Here is a 21,177-nt window from a genome sequence, read left to right as displayed (position 1 = left end):
CGGTATCACACTTACTCAGTACGAATAATAATTATGAGATCATTTTGGTTAAGCTTGGGTAGTGGTTCAGAAGTTTGTAAAATTGCACTTTTTTATATGCCTCCATGTCAGACCAAAGAAGAACTGGTATTTTTGTAAATCAGTAACATCACATTTAGAGGAAGGTTGTGATCTTATTGTTGGGGATTTAAATGTCCCTTATATATATTGTTGTGGCCTGTATGCTAGTAATGGCCTGTTAGGTGAGTTTGTTGATTTATGTTTAGGAATTGGATGTTTTCAGTTAGTGTCTTTTCCAACAAGAGGTGTTAATATATTGGATGCTGTATGTGTTAAAATCTGGGAATTTATAGAAAACTGTGAGGTATATGAAGTACTTATTCTTTTGGATCACTCCAGTATATCTTGGACATAAACATTTCTCATGTTGTCTAAATTTATGAATGATCAGAGTTATAGGCATACTTTTTATAGAACAAACTATAACAAGATAAAGGGTGTGATTTCTGTTTGGAATTGGTGTAACTCACTTGATTCTTTTGATATTAAGGAAGGTTATTTGAAATGTTATTGTTTTCTACATGAGTTGATTGATGAGTTTGTTCCACTGTTACCTAATACATCTATGGGATTTACATTTTCATGGTAGAATCAGGTAACTTTCATTACATAGAAGGATTCAGAATTTATGAAACATGTTGAAAGTCTGGGAAGAAAAATCTGTATAAATTTAGGGTCATGGGGAATAAATTAATGAGAATGGTCAGGCCAACAAGGAATAACTATGAAAATAGGCTGTCTGGTAATGTAACATTAAATAAAAAGGTATTTTATGAATATTTGAATCAATATAAGACAGATATACATTCAGCTGAGGTCATTTAAGTTGGTTACTAACAAAAGTTTATTGTCCATTATATTTTTGGACCATATTTCAGGATTCAATAGTAAACCTGTTAAGAGTAAGAGTTCAGTTGAAGTTTTTGGTAAATGCTTTTGATATTTCTGATAAGTTCTGAAGATCTGTTGAAGATTATTACAAATAGTTCTGCTGATGGTCCTGACAGAATAAATGGCATTCTTCCATCAGCAATTATTAAAGAAATGTCTCCTTGTTTGATTTTTCTTTTCCAAATGTCACTCTGGACAGGCTGTGTGCTCATTATTTGGAAACTGGAACTTATTATTACTATATTTAAAGCTGGTGATCATTGTTTGGCTAAAAACTATAGAATAATCAGTCTCACAAGTACTGTGGGAAAATGTCATGAACAGTTAATTTCCAGATACATAACTGACATTGTGGGCAGGAGTTGTGACATTACTCATCATGGCTTTGTAGCCCGAATGTCTTTGGTATGAACTTGCTTTCCTTTTATTGGCATATGCAGTTGACTCCCTCTTATCCGGTCTTACTGTGACCTGACCTTAGGCTGTATAAATGAATGGCTGGTTAATTAGAAAAAGCATATAAATAATACTTATAGGTTATAAATCAGCTAGAATAACAGGATGTGTGTTAGTATGCATATTTCTAATGAATATGAAGTGTGTAATTCAAATGTCTGTTATTGTTTAGTTCAGAGGAGGCAGAAGTGCTGTTCTCATCTGTTGTCTTTTGCTAGGACTACAGCAGAAATTTGATGGCCAGTTAAAGAGGAGGCTGGTTAAAGAGAGGACGGATAAGGAGGAGTCTACTGTATGGAAGTTTTGGGGTGAAGGGCTAGTAACAGATGTCATGTATTTAGACATGTCAAAAGCCTTTGATAAGTGCCATGTTTTAAAATGATTTCTGTACTTAACGCAATATTAGTGTATTTGTAATTGGGTGGATTAGCAACTGGTTGGTAGGGAGGAGATGTAGAGTAAACATTGGTCTGATACTTTCAGATGAAAAGGCGATAATGGCAGGGGGCTCTCAGGGCTCAGTTTGTGGTCAACTTTTGTTTGGGATCTTTCTGACCAGTTTTCCAGTGGATAAAATATGCAAACAATGTAAAAGTTAGTTTGGATATCTCTGGCTTATCCAATCAGTTCTCCTTAAAATCATATTTGAGTAACTCATTTAGTTGGGCTTCTGAGAATGATGTGAAAATTAACATCAGTAGAACACGCATTTTGGGAAAGGGAATCCTAAATATCCTTAAGCTTTGGAAAATTATAGGATTAAAGATATTAGTGTTGTAAAAGATTTGTTTTTTAAATTAAGAATTCTTTAACCTTTTACTTGATATTATCAAAAGGAATTACTGTGAAATTAATAATATTTTTAGAAGTTAAGTTAGGAGAGATAAGGAGGTTTTACTTCAAATTTATAAATCAATAGTTTGGCCTATTACAGAGTACGGTCAAGTTTTATGCATGTTTGTTAGAGTCCAGTTAGATCGGAAAGAATTCAAAGGCATTTTAGTAGAAGGATACAAGAAATGGGTGTAAAATAATAGACTAAAGCCATTATATTTGTTTACAGTGAAGTATAAGTTAGTTAGGGGTGATTGAATTAGTATTTGTAAATGTGTTCAAGTTTGTGGTTTTGGGGACATTGTGTTTTTTTTTGTAGTAAGATACACCAACTAAACACCAGAGATAATAATTATTTTGTTGAAGGACATGTTGGTATATTGGCTGTGTGGCATAATTTTTTTTATTAGAAAGTTTGTTTGTGGTGGAATCCATTAATTCCTTTATAAAACTGGAGTTATGGATCGGATCAAGGGCATTTGACCTGGAGCTTATTGGTTGAAAGCTCGTTGGCTTTTATAGATTTTAAGCTTGTTCTCAACACTGAACATATATTCTGTCAATATAAAATGGTCTACGTATTGCTACAGAGATGGTCAATTTCCTGCATATTTAAAGATCAAGGCAGACATCTGTTGTTTCCAAGAACTATACCTACGCGAACTGGGCTTTCATTGTTTTTAAAGACTTGCATGGGTCACAAAGGCAGAACTGTTGTTCTAAGTGCTTACAGGAGTAAGGGCATTTGTTTATATTAAAGCACACCAGGATGGGAAGTAGCAAGCCTTGTCGCTACCATGACACGGGCCAACCTTATTATGTTAGACCTCTTATTTAAAAAATAAATAAATAAATGTTGGTATGAATCAAGTTGTTTTTTAAGAAGTTAAGAGAATGAAAAAACAAACAAAAAAAAGCATAATGTCCATTGAGGGGGCTTACTGCCCTCAACCCCCCAAAGAAACTGTAAGAACACTTAAACTGTGTAAAGCAGGCGACATAGAGGGGAAGTAGCCCCTTTGCTAGATATGACCGAACATCGTCAGTAATGCTTACTAGATTTTCTGTTTTCTTATAATTAGATCTTTTTTAAGTGTTTGTATCTTTAAAAAATACAGAATCAGTAAAGCAATTAAAAAAGTGGCAACCACTTAACTAAAAGACCCTTCAGGATGACTGTCAAGTTAGCATCATCCACACCTGTGCAAAGTACCATTGTCTGTTCTGAAGTAAACAACCGCTGGAGTTATAGTTGTATATTTTTGCATCATTGTTTGGTCCCTTTGAATCCTATAGTGTACTACTTGCTGATCTCATAACTGGGCTGGGTATGTGCCTTACTGAGAATATCATTCTAATGGGACATTTCAACAATGCTCCAAGTCTTGCTGTGGATTGAGCTAGTCATTAGGCAGCAACCTACAACAAGTTTCACTATTCATATTTAAAAAAGTTTTATGTTTTTTCTTCTTCTCCATCACTGATGTTTTGAGATTAATGAATCCCACCATCGGAAAGTATTCTCACATGGATAGAAAACATAGTATGTTTTCATGGATAAACTGAGTACTCTCACATATGACCAATAACATGACAAATAACATAATGGAAATGTTAATAAAGCAAGATTTTGTGCAAGAATCTGGTTGGACCATATAAAAATCAGACTTCATATTAAAACTCTCCTCTCGTATGTTGTGTCCTCAAGTCAAATTACAGTATTTCAAGAATCAGTATTTCATCTTATCTGTGAAGAACCAAATTAGATGGGGGGGGGGGGTGAGGGCAGAACCCACTTGAGCTTACTCATTGGCAAACACCTTAGATGCTGTTAAGGCATTTATAGTAAAAATGAAGATATATATATATATATATATATATATATATATATATATATATATATATATATATGAAAGTAACCAAATCACTTCTGTTATGAGTTAGAAAAACATGATGGTCTCAGAAAAGTAAATTTTCCAAACTACTTTAGTAAATGAGTAAATTATTTCTTAAGTGTTTTTATGTCAGGGCTTAAAAGACAAGATGCACATTATCATTTTAATGCATACAGCTGCAGGGAACCTCTTGTGAATCGAGTAAAGTAAAAGTCCTGTCAAAAACTGAATTACATTAGTTAAATTATCAAAAATTGATAGATTTATATATGCCCAGAAAAAATATTTTTCTTCCTTAAGTATTTCTCCATGCTGTGTGTCTCAGTATATTAATAGTGATTTTCATATTCTGTTAAAAAAATTAATGAACTCAAGATTCAAATTAGACTCCCCACCCACTACCACCATTACACTAGATAAGTTCTCTGTAGCTATCTATCTATCTATATGAGACCCGAAAGGCTTTTGGCTTTGATAGGAGTCTTCCAGAATTTTGTAAAACAGAATTCAAATTCTGTAGTCTTCAAACAGCAGGATTATTTCTTTAATTTTCAGGGTATTTCAGTACTGCACTGTCCCAAGATGGGTTCCAGTACCTGTCAGAATCTTTCAAAAGAAATATCTTTGTTGTCAAAGATCACAACAGTGCAGGTGTGATCACTGACTTAGTTGGTGATGGTATTATTAAGGATATAGCCGAGTCCCGATACTGTTAAACAAATTAACCAGAAACATTTTCAGTGAACCTGAAATTAATTTTTTTTTTTTTTTTTGTAGGGGCAAGACCCTTCCACACCCCCCATGTAGAGGGAGAACCCCTACCCCCCAAGTTTATATACACCAACTCTACTGCTTCACATCAGTGGAGAAAAGGACAAATATTGTATTCTGTGTCCAGGACTTCCATCAAAATTCTTTTGCATTATGAGGACTCAAAAAAAACACGTCTCAGAAAACTGACACTTTCCCTCACTAACTGTAGAGTTAATTTTGATTATAAAAGACATGGCCATCATTTAATAACAAATGTCTACTAACGGGTATTTCATAACTGATATCACTGTTTCTAGTTATGAAAGCAGCTTGATAAAGTAAACCAGCTGTTTACCATCAACATTCATATCAAATCTTTGCAAAACAGTGATCAGTTTTTCTGGCATTTAGATGCCAAAAAGCTTTCAGTATGATGAATACACATTTTGTGATGGCTATGGTTGTGTCTTATTAATTTCTTGAACAATTTATAAATGTGATTTAAATGCCTTACATGCACTACTTATATGTGTTTATACTTAAATGGTCTGAATAATTTTCCAAAACTAATGGAGTGCTGCAGGGCTGTTTTATGGTTCCTTCACTTTACATTTTGTCAGTGGAGCTTTTACTAGGTCTTGAAAAGAAAAATAAGGACAATTTTTCCATCAAACCTGTTCTTTACTTTTTAGATGCTGACAGATATATTACTAGCATTGTCAGGCATTAGACTCTGTAAGAGCATTCCTTGGTGTAGCTGAGAAATTAAGGATATTACAGGCTGTTACATTAATCATCAGAACTGAAAGCTTCTTTAATTGTCTGAAGGAATCAGCCAAATATACTGTTATCAGTGCTGTAAAATAGTTTAAACATCACAGAAGAGGTTATCCTAAGAATCATCTTTGGGATTCGCATATAAATTCTCATATGACTCTCAAAATGCTAAAAGGAGTTAGTTGCACACTAGCAGTATTCTATAGCCCTAAAGGGTAGAATTACTGTCATACAGATCTTTTTTTCTGCTCAGCTGTTTTTTTTTTTTTGTTTGTTTTTTTAACAAACAACATTATTTCACCATCCCAATTGCCAAGTAAATGCTGGGAGAACTTGGTACCTGCAACTTACTATACTTAAAGACTAAGCTTCCAGATCCTGAACTGCAAGTTAATAGTTCTACTATTAACTAATGTCATGAAATGGAATGGATTGTGGTACCAAGATTTCAAGGGAGATTTAAGTATTCCCCTAACTCTCAGAAAGAAAGTTTTGACGTTTCTTTATGAAGTCAAAACAATATCAAAAAGTAAAAATATAAGCAAACTAGACCTGCCATCTACTGTGGAAAATACAATAAGGAGTCTGACAGAGGTATAAACTGTGCCAGCCTTTGTTTTAGATGTGTCTATGAAAGCTTCTTCTCCAGACGACATCCTTTGGAGAAATTGTTCTACAAAGATTGACTTCATGTGTTTCCTATGCATTAGCAGTCTGCTAGAAACAGGTATCACCACCTTTCTCGACCAGCTTGCATGCAAAAATCTTATAGACAGAATTATTTTTTCCATTAAAACCACTCCACCACTGAAACGGAACATGTATTGCGATTGTTGTTATTATTTGTTTACTGTCCCTTATCTTCCAGTGGCCAAGTTCTAATTAATTATTTTGTAGTAGTACGTCAGCCCCCTGTGCTACCCCAGTCCATGTGTATACAGCTTTAACTGGCCTAATTCCTTAGGTGTGTCACCAGCCCCTTCTGCCTAGCTGTAAAACAGGGTCACATAGGAGAGGTGTGTTGGGGGGAGGGTTAGAAAGCAGCCATGGTGGCCACTTGTTCAGGGATGGTGCTTGGGATTGTGGAGGCCCTGTCCAGTACATAATAGTACTACCAGTATAGGTCACTGCCTGCTTTTAAGCATGGCTTGTTGCCAGCCTGAGTCCAGGTCTCCACCAGAAATGCACTGACAAACTGTCATCACCAGCACATCACCCTCACCCTCCCTTTGGAGGGAAGCAGTCAAGAGGAAACTTGTCATTCTTCACTCTTCCCTAGCAGCTCCAGCAGGTTTCCAAACTTCTGAATGAATGTTGGTACCCTGGGTTGTAGTTAGGACTTCTCCTCCTTTCGTGTCAATAAGTCTGGCTAAATAGAAACATATTATTCATGGAGGGCTTTGAAGGCTATAGTAACACCCATAGAACAGAAGACACCTGCAGGGCTACTTCAGTGTAATGCAGACTTGCACTTGGTGGTTACTTTCTCAGTTTGAAGCCAAGTCTGGAAAATAATTAAATGTTTAAAAACTCCAAACAATCAGAGCATGCCAATCAGTATTTTTACAAAGCTTACTTACACCGTAGATGTTGCAGATATTTCACACGTTTTCTGACATCCTGCCTCATATGTGGGAATACAGGTTCTCTGATTTGTATATAGTGGGATTGCTCACTTGTATGTTCATGGAGGCAAGAAACTCGCACTGTTTTTAAAATGCTTCATACCAAACAAATTACTTTTGACAGGTAATCCAACTCTTCACAGCCACTTCATGGGGCATCCTTGTAAAGAAGAATTACTTATCCAAGTGGCACTTAAGGCAACCATAATACAGTAAACTCTCAGTTAACTGGAACTCAAGCAACCAGAAAAAAAAAATTGAAGAAATATAGTACAGTATGAAGAATTCAGTTTTTCATGTAAGGTATGTTTTCCCCCGCAGAAACATACCTTACGTTTTTAGAGTTTGAGTTTTAAAAAGGAAGATACAAATAAATTCCCTCTCTCTCCAACCTGGGAACAAGTCAAACCAAACAAGTCAAATCGCTAAAATGTCAACACTCGCTCCATACTCAGTCAGTTTACATTAGATTGCACATTCTCTCTCTTATGTCTCACACATACAGTCTCTTCAGCTTTCATACATGCATTCACTCACTTTCTCTCTCCGATCTCTCACCAATCTCTCACACACACACTCTTTAGCTTTCATACATCTTTCCGATCTTTCTCACACAGTCACTTCTGCTTTCATACATGCATTCTCTCTCTCTCTCTCTCTATTCAGTTCATTCAATTCCAATCCACTCAGCATGCCACTGAAATCTGTTCTGCGTGCCACAATTTCTAGGGGAAATATAAGTTTAAAATATTATTCCAGCCAGGCTTTTAATTACTGTATTTCAATATTAAAATCAAATCAATACAGTGTTGATGGTATGGTATAGTATATAGGGTACAGTATTTGTCATGTCTCTCTTTAATAGTAACTCTCAAGCAGCCAGAAACTACACTTATCCGGCATCTACCATTACCCATGGGTTCTGGTTAACTGAGGATTTACTCTACTAATATTGGACCATTGAAATAAAAGCTTTGAATATTTGGTATATTATAATTAGCTGAGTCTCTGTGGAAACAGAAGCCTTTTCCTCTTTAAACCAATAGTGCCTGAGCAAGTAGAGTTTTGTCTTGCCTGTTTTTCTTTTGGTTAATATACAGCAGTGATAATTCTGGATCTTCTTATTTTGATATATTCCTAACCTGTTACATATGTTGTAATTTTCATTTGAAGTTTGTTACTCTGTTGTGTATGTCACTTGATGAACATTTTTAAGTCCAAGGAACCACTGGAGATACCAGTTTATATAAAACAGAGGTATATTCAATAATCCCCAAAACCAATCATAATTACGTGCCCACTTGGTTTCCCCAGTTCAAAATGATAACAAAGCAGTATACTTAAAAATTCCCTTTAGAGTACTGTGCTAGAAATATTGGTTGAGCAAATGAGTATAACTAAGGAAATTATTTTTTTAAGCTGGAATGCAAGATCTGAATTACCTAGACATAGTAAGGCCTTTGCTAAGCTTAACTCTGGAAGCTACCAAAAAAAGAAATTACTAGAAATTGGAAGTTAAAGTTTAAACCACCTGTATTTGAAGCAGTGGATATTGTAACAGAGATAAAAGAACTGAAAGTAGGATCTTTAGAAAAAGGTATGGGCAAATTATATAGAAAAAATGGAAATTGTGGGAACAATTCATGCAGAATAATGTTTTGGAGAAGGATTGAGATTTAAGCAAAGGCAGGAATTGAGCAGTTTATGTAATGTTGGATTGATATTTTTTGTGGGCATAACTAGGGACATGTTAGTATGGTTTGTTTTCTTTTATATAATTGTATATTTGTGTTTGTCTTAAGTGATAATTCAGTAAAGGTATTAAAAAGCAGTACCTTTGGTTATTTTCCAGTAACTGTTTATAGTCCTTGAATCCTGCTAGAACACGGACTGTTTTTATTTAGAAGTCTCAGGCTGTAGGCGTCAAACAGGCCATGAGTCCATGAGTCCAGCTGCTTAGTCCAAGTGATTCCTTAAAATATACTCCACAAGTTATTCTTATCAGGTTATTGCACTTCACACCTCTGTGGTCTTTTAGATATGCTCTAGCTCATTCTTCTGAAACTTCAAACAAAGAATGAACTTAATGTCTTGCTCTTGCAAGCTACCTTTTTATAGGGCATTTATTGGCAACAGGATAATAGTTAGTGTGGGAACTTCTCATTCCCAAGGCACATTTAAAAGCATGTGCACCTTTGTCAAACTTAATGTATCGCTCACTGTAATAATTAAAATTTAGTGCTTAGTGAATCCAAACCGCAGAGGTAAATATAGCATGAAACGCTTTCATTTCAGATGCCTTATCAGAAGTAGTATACCGAGACGGGAATAGTTCTTTTCCATCTATTAGAGATATTGGAGAGTTTCACAGAAAATGTGGCTGGTGAAGTTGAAGTGAGTGAAGTTTATCTTAACTAGGACATATGAATCGAGTAACAAGGGGCAAAGGAAGCACTTATATAAACAATAATGAAAACACATTCTTACCTCACTTAAGGTTTAATTTGTGGAAGTATTGCCTGTGTTCCAGGACTGCTTTGGTTTGGTGTATTCTTGAGCTGGCTGTACTGTGTAGAAGTACTGCACCTGTGTGTGTTGGTCATAACCCAAGTTCAGCAGGGGAGCTTGGCAATGCAGAAGCTGGCTGGGAAGAGGTGATGAATGGCCAGTAACTAGATGTTCTTCGTGTTTCTCTGTTGCAGTCATCACATTTGGGTCATCTGCCTGCAGGTAGCCCTCAGCCGGCCTGAATACCAGAGTCTTTGGATTTCTGTGTCGGATGCTGTCGCTTCTTCCAAGACGTCAGGTCGTCAGGGGTGTAAAGCATGCAGCCGACACCATTACATCAGTCTTTCTTGCAGTGCGGTGCCCGAAGCAGAAGCAGTTCGCAAGTGCCGGTCGGCGTCTCCTGAAATTTTCGTTTTCGAGTTTCAGACCAGAAGTCTTCAAAAAAGATAAGTACCCTGTTGGGGATCCCGTTTTCTTGCTTTAACCGATGTCAGAAAAAATTAACAATTGTCTTGCCTGTGGAAAGCAAATACCTCATAGAGATTTTCATTCTTACTGCGTCACCTGTATAGGCCCAGACCACGACTTCCCTCGTGTCTGTTTTGTGCCTTGTTCAACTCCCGAATTATTAGTCGTCGGGCTATTTTTGTAGCCAAATACTTTCGTTCTCGATCTCCATACTCCGAAATGGCTTCGTTAAGCCATCCGACTACCGATCTTCTGAAAAAACGTAAGGATAAAGACAGAGACAGACCGCATAGGTCCAAAACTGCTGACACTTCCGTTAAGCTAGTCGCCAGTCCACCAGTACTCAGCGAGTCGCTTTCGCAGCCCCTAATACCCGCTACTACAGACTCACAGGCCTCTACTGAGACCTGTTCAGAGTCCGGTATGCTGCGAGATGCTGCTTCGTCTATGGAACCTGCGTATGTCTCTCCCTTGGATGGGTCCGGAGCCGCTGTGCAGGCACCGGCTTCCGAGTGTGTATTCAGGCCTACAGACTTTCATATTAAACTGACAGCATCGTTTCCAACTAGAAGTACCGAATTCCTCAGGCCTAAAACTCACACTACGCCTAGAAAACCGACAACCAAACCGTAGACTCAGGCCCATATGCCTCAAAAACAAATGCTTAGAATGGCTGAAGACCTTCCTACCTTAATTAGGGGAAGCCAGCCTTCCCCCTTTAAGAGACCTAGAACCGATTTTCTTTCTGAATCTTCTGATCAGGAATCTGATATCTCTGCTCCTTCTGATTACCAGGATTTGCCCTTACCTACTTATGAGGATTCTGATGCAGAGGATTCCATTCCCTCTGCTTCCCCTCCAGAAGATTTTTCTTTTGGTGAAACCTTGCATACCCTCAGGGAGCATTTCCGCTGGGAAAGCCAGGACTATTCTGAGTCAAAAAAAAGACTTAGGGAATTCTTACTTCTGCCACAACACAGGCCTCTAGCTATCCCTCCTGTTCTGGCTATCGTAGATTATGTTTTCTTGGAATCTAGCGTTATCCCCAGACACTTTACCTCCAGCTCCCAGAAAATCTGGCAGGTACTACAGAGTACCTTACTCTCACAAGTTCCTCTTCAAGAATCCTACTGCGGATCCAGAGACCAATTCCCAAGGACCAAAAGGCATTAAGGCTACTGCTGCCAAAAATCCTACCCCTTCTGATAGAGATTCTAGAGCCTTAGACAGCTGGGGTAAGAAGGTATACACTTATGCTACTTTGGCCATTAGGGCTTTAAATTGCCAGTTTCATATGTTAAACTATCAGCTGCATATTATGGGACAACTTAAACAGAAAATGATGTTGATTCCTGACTGTGCTGAACACAAAGACTTGCAAGATTTTATGCATTCTGCAGAACAGGTTGGTAAACATACTTTGCAATGTGGTTTTGACGCTTTAGAACCATCTTGCAGGGCTGCTGTCACTGGGTCGGAACTTAGAAGGCATGCTTGGCTTAAGGAACAAAACTTGCCAGATCATGTTAAAGCTAAATTACTGGATGCACCCTTAAACCAAGACCGCCTTTTTGGCAACAAAGCAGAAGTCCTCAAAAGGATGGAGGAAAAAGCTAAATCTTTGCAAACTGTTAAAGATTTCCTGCAAGTACAGCCTCCCAGATTCAGTAGGCATTGGCCTTTAAAGAACTGGTCCTTTCCAGTCCCTTCCAGGCCTTCTCAGTCCAAACCCAGGAACAGCAGACCACCAAGACTTTAGTCTCAGGCTACGCACAGATCTAAGCAGTGGGGAGCTCCCACTTCCAAAGCCGGGAGTAGTAAGCTGCCCCCCTACGGAAAAATGGCACAATGACTTAACCTTAACCCTTCCAAGACCTGCTTATCTACTTGCTCCCTTAGGAGGAAAGCTCGCCCTGCATGCAAAAAACTGTAGAACTCATTACCCAGGACAAATGTGTTTTGAACATAGTTTCCTGAGGATACAGATTCCACTTCCACACACTACCAACCCCAAATGGTTGGCCAGACCTCCCCCCAAACCAGTGAGCGGAGGCCCAACAGCAGGCTCTTTCTCTTCTCAGTATCAGGGCTATTCAACCTGTCCCAGCAGAACAAAGGGGGCAAGGTTTTTATTGAAGACTTTTTCTGGTACCCAGAAAAGAAAACTCCTGGCATCCTATCCTGGACCTCTGTATTCTCAACACCTTTCTGGTGGTTTCAAAATTCAAAATGCTAACTCTTCAACAGCTTCTTACTATGCTAGCCAAGGATGCCTGGCTGGCAACCTTAAACTTAAAGGAAGGTTGCCTGCACATCCCAATAAGAGAATCCTGCAGACAATACCTACATTTTAGAGCGGGCTCCATGCACTTTCAGTTCTCTGCACTTCCCTTTGGCTTATCTACTGCGTCCAGGGTGTTCACAAAGTGTCTAGCTCCAGCCATTGCATTTTGCAGGCAGAGAAATATTCAAATTTACCCATACTTGGACAATTGTCTGATTCAGGCAGAAAGCCAGGACTTGCCATTACAACACCTGGCATTTGTAAAAGAAACTTCTAACCTCACTGGGGTACACCATCAACGAAAAGAAATCTCACCTAGTACCCTGCCAACAGATTGTATTCCTGGGGGCAAGCATGAACACAACTCCCCAGATGGCATTCCTCACTCCAGAGAAATAAGTTTATTTGACAACCTACTTCAAACTCTTGGCCACAAAAACCCAGCTATCTGCAAGGAAAATACTGCAAGCCCTGGGGCTCATGGCCTCTTGCATTCTACTAATTCCATATGCAAGACTGTATATGAGGAAACTCCAGTGGTATCTAAAAAGTGTATAGTGTCAACATTCTCAGGACCTGGAAACAATGATTCCTATCATTCCTTGTCTAAGGACAGAGTTCCTTTGGTGGGCAGAGGCCTGCTACCACAACAAGGGACTCCCTTTCACTCTTCCCCCTGCCACCCAAACCCTAACAACGGATGCATCAGACTATGCATGGGGGGTTCATATGGCAGGGCAATGCATTCAGGGCAAATGGAACCTGAGACAGATGCACCTGCATATCAATCAGAAAGAAATGTTAGCTGTACAGAATGCTGTGACTGCCTTCAAAGACCTTATTCTTCCAGGACAACTATTGGTAAAGACAGACAACACCGCAGTTATGTGGTACATAAAAAGCAGGGGGGAACCCACTCCTACCCTCTCTGCAGACTAGCCATGGCTCTGTGGAACACAGCCTTGAGCTACCAAGTACACTTACAAGCTCAATTCCTGCCAGGCAAACTAAAGTCACTGGCAGATGACTTAAGCAGAAATCTTGTGGGCCCACACAAATGGAAACTAGAACACAAAATATTCAACCTCTTGAGGAACAAATGGGGGACTCCAGAGGTAGACCTGTTTGTCTCTCCTCAGAACTACCAATTGAACAAATTCTGCACCAGAACTCCCCACAGTCAAGCTTGGAAAGTGTATGCCCTGTCCTTTACCTGGGAAAGCTTCTCTGTTTATGCCTTTCCTCCTCTGCCTCTCCTCTCGAAGGTTTTACTAAAGATCAAACAGGACAAGCCAAGGACAATACTGATTGCACCAGACTGGCCACACCAGCACTGGTACCCCCTCTTACGCAGTATGACACTGCTACAACCATGGCACATGCCTCCGAGCCCTTCCCTGCTGTCCCAGCAGGCGGGCCAGATTCTGCACCCTCAGCTTCAAACCCTGAACCTTGCAGCCTGGCTAATTCCATGAGCCCTCCTCTAGCATCCCTCAGTATAGCAGGTGCTGAATGTCATTCTGGAGGCAAGGAGGCCTAGTACCAGAAAATCCTATGCTGAAAAGTGGAAAAGATACTGTTCCTGGAGCCAGGCTCAGGGGATGAGCACAACAATGCCCAGCTTACTTCATATTCTAGGGTACGTCACAGAAATTCTCCAAGAGTACGTCACAGAAATGCTCCACAAGGGCCTAGCCTTCTCGTCAGTTAAGATTCATGCCTGTGCCATTTCAGCACATTATAATACTGAGCCACCCCTCTTCTCTCACCCCTTGCTAAAACAATTCCTTAGAGGGGCCAAAAATTTAAGACCCCCCCCCCCCCAGGAGAGCTCCCACACCAGCCTGGGACCTTAACTTTGTATTGGAAAACTCACTATTTCCCCCCCTTTGAGCCAGCTGCAACAGCAGAGTTGAAATTCCTTTCGGAAAACAGCCTTACTTCTAGCCATCACTTCAGCAAGAAGAGTGTCTGAGTTACAGGCCCTCATGGCAGTGGAACCCTTCATTATCTTTCAGATGGACATGGTTTCCCTCAGGACTAATCCTTCCATTATGCCCAACATGGTGTCTAGTGTGGTCCTAAACCAGTCCATTCATTTGCCTACTTTTTTCCCTAATCCACAAAATAAAGAGGAACGGATACTGCACTCTCTGGACGTGCACAGACAACTTAGATTCTATTTGGACAGGACTAAGCCTCTCAGAAAATCTGAGCAGCTGCTAGTTGGCTTTGCTGCAGGAGCAGAAGGGAAGGCCATTTCAAAGCAAACCATTTCCAAATGGATAGCCCATTGCATTCATTTCTGCTACAAGCACCATGGAAAACCTACCCCACAGGGGATAAGATCACATTCCACCAGGGCTGCATCTATCTCTATGGCACTCTATGGCTGGACAGAGGCACAGCAAACTAATGGGTATAGTATTCTCATCCTAAGGGTTGGTGAAAGCCACACACACTCTGGCTAGGCTTATAAATGGCCTAGGGCAGATAGCCTAGTATGAACCTATGAACTTCTCAGAGGAGTCCCTACCAAGGACATCCTGGAAGCTGCTACCTGGAGCTCTGTACATACCTTCACCAAGCATTACCACCTGCCTGTCTTTTCTAAATCCAGAGCTGGATTTGCCACAGCAGTCTTGCAGGGCTTAATAGCTGGCCCTAATGCTCTTTAACTACCTCCTCCCTTCCTTAGCTTTGGGAATCAACCCAAATGTGATGACTGCAACAGTGAAACACGAAGAACATAGTACAGTTGTGTACACTTACCATAAATGTAGATGTTCAAGTGTATTCACTGTTGCAGTCCTACTTACCCTCCCTCCAGCCCCCTGACTTCTCTTGGCTCTACCTTTCCTTCTGGTTTGGAATATATTTCTTCTTGTGTATTTGCTTTTTGATGAGGGTGTACCATATATAATTGCTTCCTATTGTACATCTGGGGCAATAAAAACTGATGTAATGGCGTCGACTGCATGTTTTATACCCCTGACGACCTGACGTCATGGAAGAAGCGACAGCATCCGATGCAGAAATCCGAAGACTCTGCTATTTAGGCTGGCTCAGGGCTACCTGCAGGCAGATAACCCAAATGTGATGACTGCAACAGTGAATACACTCAAACATCTACATTTATGATGTGTACACAACTGTACTTTCTCCCATTTTGAAGAGAGTTCATATATTGCCACCCTACCTTTTTTGTGACAGGAGATGTTGTACTAAGCAGCAGGAGCACAACATTATTTTGGCAGATGCTTTTAGAGGGGCATGTATTTTGGAGATTATGCTGTCACTTCCCACTTGCATCTTTGCATATAAATATATATATATATATATATATATATATATATATATATCAGATTAAGCATAAGAGTATATTCCCTTTTGCTGAAGATATCTAGTCCTGCAAGCAGCCTGGACTTTATTAGAGACTAGTCAGGTTTTACTTTCTACAGCAATGGACAGTGTTTAAGGGAAGTGTTTTTTGTGGAGCGAGGGTTCTTTGTCCTAGAAGTATTAGAAATAAAAGCCCTGAGAATGAAGAGGTGAACTAAAACTAAATCTAACAAATATTATTGTGTTGTTAAATAAAATGAGCGGATGTTATATATGTATTAGGTTATTACTCTTTTAGGATAAGAATATGTATGTATATACTGATGAATGACAAATAATTATTCTTAATCTTGTGTCCCTGTAGAGCTGTTTGATAATTATATGCAGCAAGATGCACACGAGTTCCTGAACTACCTACTGAACACTATTGCTGACTTACTTCAGGATGAAAAGAAACAGGAGAGGCAGAATGGCAGACTCCAGAATGGTACTGTTGAGAATGAGGAAGGAGACAAGCTGGATCTGACATGGGTCCATGATATTTTTCAAGGAACACTAACTAATGAAACTAGATGTCTCAACTGTGAAAGTGTAAGTCCAGTGACAGTTTTGGCATTCTGCTAAATTTTGTAAGTATGCTTTTCAGAATGTTTGTTCTAGTTTGTCTGCCAATGGTCATCCAGATCTGCTTGAAGTGACACCAATGGAAATAATTTTTTTTTTTAATTATTTTTATTTATTGGTTAGTGGAGTTGGCTATACTAAACACAAGCTCATGTTTTTAGGGGCAGTGTGTGAGGATTGTCTTATTAACTTGCTCAAGAGGACATTTTGCAAGTAGAATATGGCACTGCGTAAAGTGCCTTAATTGAAGTGGTGTACTGTATAGGAGGATATCAAAGGAATCAAGCCCAGGACTACAAGATCATACTACTTTAGTGGATTAATGAGTAAATAAGCTGAATGTTAGTTTATTTAGGCATTTATTTTTCTGATGTCCTTCAAGGATGCATCTGCAGTCATCACATATGGGTTGTCCTGCCTCAGGCAGCCCTTCGGTCGTCCGGATTCCAAAGTCTGGGTCCGGCGTCGGCTGATGTCGCACTTTCCCCGACGTCAGAGCGCCTGGGGTATAAAAGCATCAGCCGATGCCATCTTCCTCAGTCTTTCTTGCCGCGTGGTGCCCGAAGCAGAAGCAGTTCGCAAGTGCCGGTCGGCCAGCTCCTGTAATTCAGCTAGCTACCAAAGACTTCAAAAAGCTAAGTACCCCGTTGGGGACTCTTTCTTGCCTCAGCCGATGTCAGATAAAGTTAATAATTGTTTAACTTGTGGGAAACAAATACCTCATAAGGATTTCCACTCTTACTGCCTACCCTGTCTAGGCCCAGACCACAACATCTCGGCCTGTTCAGCCTGTGCTTCCTTCAACCGACGCACTCTTAGACGTCAGGCGGAGTTTGCAGAGGAATTTTTTTGGGCTAGTTTTTTGTATAAGATGCCGTCGGAGACCCCGACTTCTCATTTAGTTAAGAAACGGAAGGACAAGGACCGACACACGCGGGCCGCGGTTTCGGCTGAAACCACAGCCAGGCCTACCGCGAGTGTCTCTGTCTCGGCTGAAACAGAGTCCTTGGTACTTCCAATTACCGAAACCGCTCAACCGACCACCTCGGTCCCGGAGGCCCCGGCTGAGTCAGTTATTGAATTTCCAACAGAAACTGGTGTCCTGGAACCTTCCGACACCATTCCTTTAGACAAATCTACTCCAGCACATGGTGCAGCCAGGCCTCCTGCATCCATGTCCATTAAGGCATTCTCCAGGGCTAAAGCTGCTAAACTCCCAAAAGCTTTGCCTCCCAAGGTTATCACTCAAGGACCCTCTACTGGTTCACAGATTCTAAGCTTAGCAGAGGATCTTATCTCCTTAATTAGGGGCTCTCAACCCCTTCCGGACAGGGGCTCTCAACCTCCTCCAGACAAAAGGCCCAGGGTTGAGCCCTCTGATCCCCACTCCTCAGATGAGGCCTCTGATGGCTCTACTCTCTCGGACCACCAGGAGGAGGCTTTTTCGGCCTACGAGTATTCTGATGCAGAGGAATCTATTCCCTCGGCCTCCCCTCCTGAAGAGTTTTCCTTTGGGGAGACACTACACACCATGAGAGAGCATTTCCAATGGCAGGGCCAGGAATTCTCTGATTCCAGGAAAAGATTAAGGACCTTTTTACATTTGCCTCAGCATAGGCCTTTAGCTATTCCTTCTGTTTTGAATGTCATTGATGATGTGTACTCTGATTCTAGCACAACCCCTGATTCTCTCCCTCCGGCTCCTGCCAAACCCGATAGGTACTACAGGGTCCCGGACTCACATCTTTACCTTTACAAGGCCCACTCTGCTGATCCAGAAACTATTTCCCAGGGCCCTAAAGGGGTTACAGCTGCCACTGCTAAAAATCCTCTCCCCTCTGAAAGGGAGTCCAGAGCTTTAGAGAGATGGGGTAAAAAAGTGTATACTTCTGCTACTCTTTGTATGAGGGCATTAAATTGTCAATTTCATATGATACAGTACCAAGAGTATTTGTTAGATGAATTGCATAAAAAAAACTGTCTTCTCCTGACCCCCTAGACTGCAAGTCACTTCAGGATCTGGTACATAACTCACAACAGGTTAGCAACCATTTCTTGCAATGTGGTTATGATGCATTGGAAGCTTCATGTAGGTCAGCTATGACTGGTGGAGTCATACGTAGGCATGCTTGGCTGAAGGAACAATCTCTGCCAGACCATGTTAAAGCAAAGCTGCTGGATGCTCCTCTGGAAAAGCAAAAGTTATTTGGCTCCACGGCTCAGGAGGTCCTAAAGAAATTTGAAGAAAAGGCAAAATCCGTACAAACAGTCAAGGATTTTCTCCAAGTACAACCACCAAGATTCAGCAGGAATTGGCCTTCCAAGAATTGGTCCTTTCCAGACACAGAGAGGTTTCAGAGAGGCAAGAACAGGTGTGCCAGAGGTAGAGGGCAAGCTAGAGGCTCCTACAGAGGACGTCAATGGCAGCCTCCCAACCAGAGAGGTAATGCAGGACCTTCGACTGCTGCACAAGGACAGGCTCAATGACTTTACTTTGACACTGCCAACCAGGGCTCAATTGAAAGCACCTTTGGGCGGAAAGCTTTCTTTATTTTCAGAAAATTGGAACAGTATTACAAGAGACAAATGGACACTACAAATAATAGACAAAAGGATACAGGTTTCATTTCCACACATTACCAAAAGGAAAGGGCATGCCAGACCTGCCACCGAATCAAAGGGCAGAGGCTTTGAAACAAATTTCCAGCTTAATGCAAATGAAAGCTATAGAAAAGGTTCCTCTCTCAGAACAAGGCCAAGGATTTTATTCCAGACTATTCCTTGTTCCAAGAAAAGAAAAACAATGGAGGCCTATTCTCGACTTGTCCGCACTGAATACTTATCTCATTGTGCCAAAGTTCAAAATGCTGACTCTACAGCAGCTCCTTCCCATGCTGGGCAAGGGGTCTTGGCTGGTAACTCTAGACCTCAAGGAGGCATACCTGCATGTCCCTATCAGACAATGTTGCAGAAGACACCTCAGATTTCTTGCAGGGTCAGAGCATTATCAATTCTCAGCATTGCCCTTTGGCTTATCTACTGCACCCAGAGTATTCACGAAATGCCTGGCATCAGTAATTGCACACTGCAGACTTCAGGGGATTCAAATATACCCATATCTGGACTACTGCCTTGTACAAGCGGACAGCCAACAAACCTTGGTAAAACACTTGAATTATGCCATCCACCTACTTCAGGCCTTGGGATATACAGTCAACTTTCACAAATCAAGACTTGTTCCATCCCAAAGAATAACCTTTCTGGGTGCAGATCTAGATACAACCACCCAAAATGGCCTTCCTCACAGAAGAAAAACAAAATCAACTACCAGATTACTTCAAAAATCTGACAAGACAAACCCAGCTGACTGCAAGGAAAATCCTGCAGGCCCTGGGTTACATGGCTTCTTGCATCCTTCTGATTCCGCAAGCAAGACTACATATGAGGAAACTACAATGGTACCTAAGGAGTTTATGGACTCAGCACAGTCACAGCCTGGAAACTTTGATACCACTCATTCCATGCCTTCAAAAGGAATTTCTGTGGTGGGCTCAAGCAAGCCAGTCAAACAGGGGTCTGCCTTTCAGCAAACCAATAGCCAGCCAAACCATTACAACAGACGCTTCAGACCACGGATGGGGAGCGCACATGCATTCAAGGTCTATGGTCACAAAAAGAGCTACGCATGCACATAAACCAAAAGGAAATGCTGGCAGTGATACATGCAGTCGAAGCCTTCAAACCCTTTCTGCATCATGGCCATCTGCTAATAAGGACAGACAACACCACAGTTATGTGGTACATAAACAAGCAAGGAGGCACCCATTCCTATCCTCTTTGCAGGCTGGCAATGAATCTATGGGAACTTTCCTTGAAACTCAATATACAGTTACAATCCCAGTTTGTGCCAGGGAAAGACAATATACTGGCGGACAGCTTAAGCAGAAATATCATGGATGCACACGAATGGATGCTGCACCCAGACATCTTTCTACAGATAACACAATCATGGGGGAGGCTGGACTTAGATCTTTTTGCCTCCCCCCACAATCATCAACTGAAGAAATTCTGCTCAAGGACATACCACCCACAAGTATGGAAAGTGGACGCCTTCTCTTTCAGCTGGAGAACTCTAACAGTGTATGCATTTCCACCTCTCCCATTAATGACCAAGGTTTTACTGAAGATCAGGACAGAGCAGCCAAAAGTGATTCTGATAGCTCCGGACTGGCCAAGACAGCACTGGTACCCACTGTTAAAGAGCCTGTCACGCACAAAACCATGGCCTCTTCCTCTATGGCCACTTCTACTGACGCAGCACAATTACAAAACTCTGCATTCCAACCTGAAAACCTTGCAACTAACAGCCTGGAAAATACCTTGACTCCTCCTCAGGGCAAGCTATCCCAGAGAGTGAAAGATATTATTATGGAAGCTCACCGACCTTCCACAAGAAAGGCATATTCAGCAAAATGGAAAAGATTTCACATTTGGAATACCACAAAGGGCCTAGATGCGATATGTGATGAACATGGCACATATCCTGGAATACTTGGCAGAAATGTTCCGCAATGGTATGTCTTACTCTTCCATTAAAATTCATGCTTCAGCAATTTCAGCAGAGTACAATACTGATCCACCTGTTTTCTCGCATCCTCTC

General features: G+C 40.8%; 1 protein-coding gene across 2 annotated transcripts in view; it reads left to right on the top strand.

Moving 5' to 3' along the window:
- LOC122789744 (ubiquitin carboxyl-terminal hydrolase 12) overlaps positions 1-21,177 on the top strand; it is a 902,204-nt gene that overhangs the window by 431,549 nt on the left and 449,478 nt on the right. For both annotated transcript variants that reach the window (XM_044057179.1, XM_044057180.1), the window contains exon 4: positions 16,258-16,484. In XM_044057179.1, coding sequence (XP_043913114.1) covers positions 16,258-16,484 — 227 coding nt within the window. The remainder of the gene's footprint in view (positions 1-16,257; positions 16,485-21,177) is intronic.

The sequence above is a fragment of the Protopterus annectens genome, chromosome 15.part0 (assembly GCF_019279795.1).
Source record: "Protopterus annectens isolate FY-2018-M chromosome 15.part0, PAN1.0, whole genome shotgun sequence".
Classification (NCBI taxonomy): domain Eukaryota; kingdom Metazoa; phylum Chordata; order Ceratodontiformes; family Protopteridae; genus Protopterus; species Protopterus annectens.
This window is presented reverse-complemented; position numbering and strand designations above follow the sequence as displayed.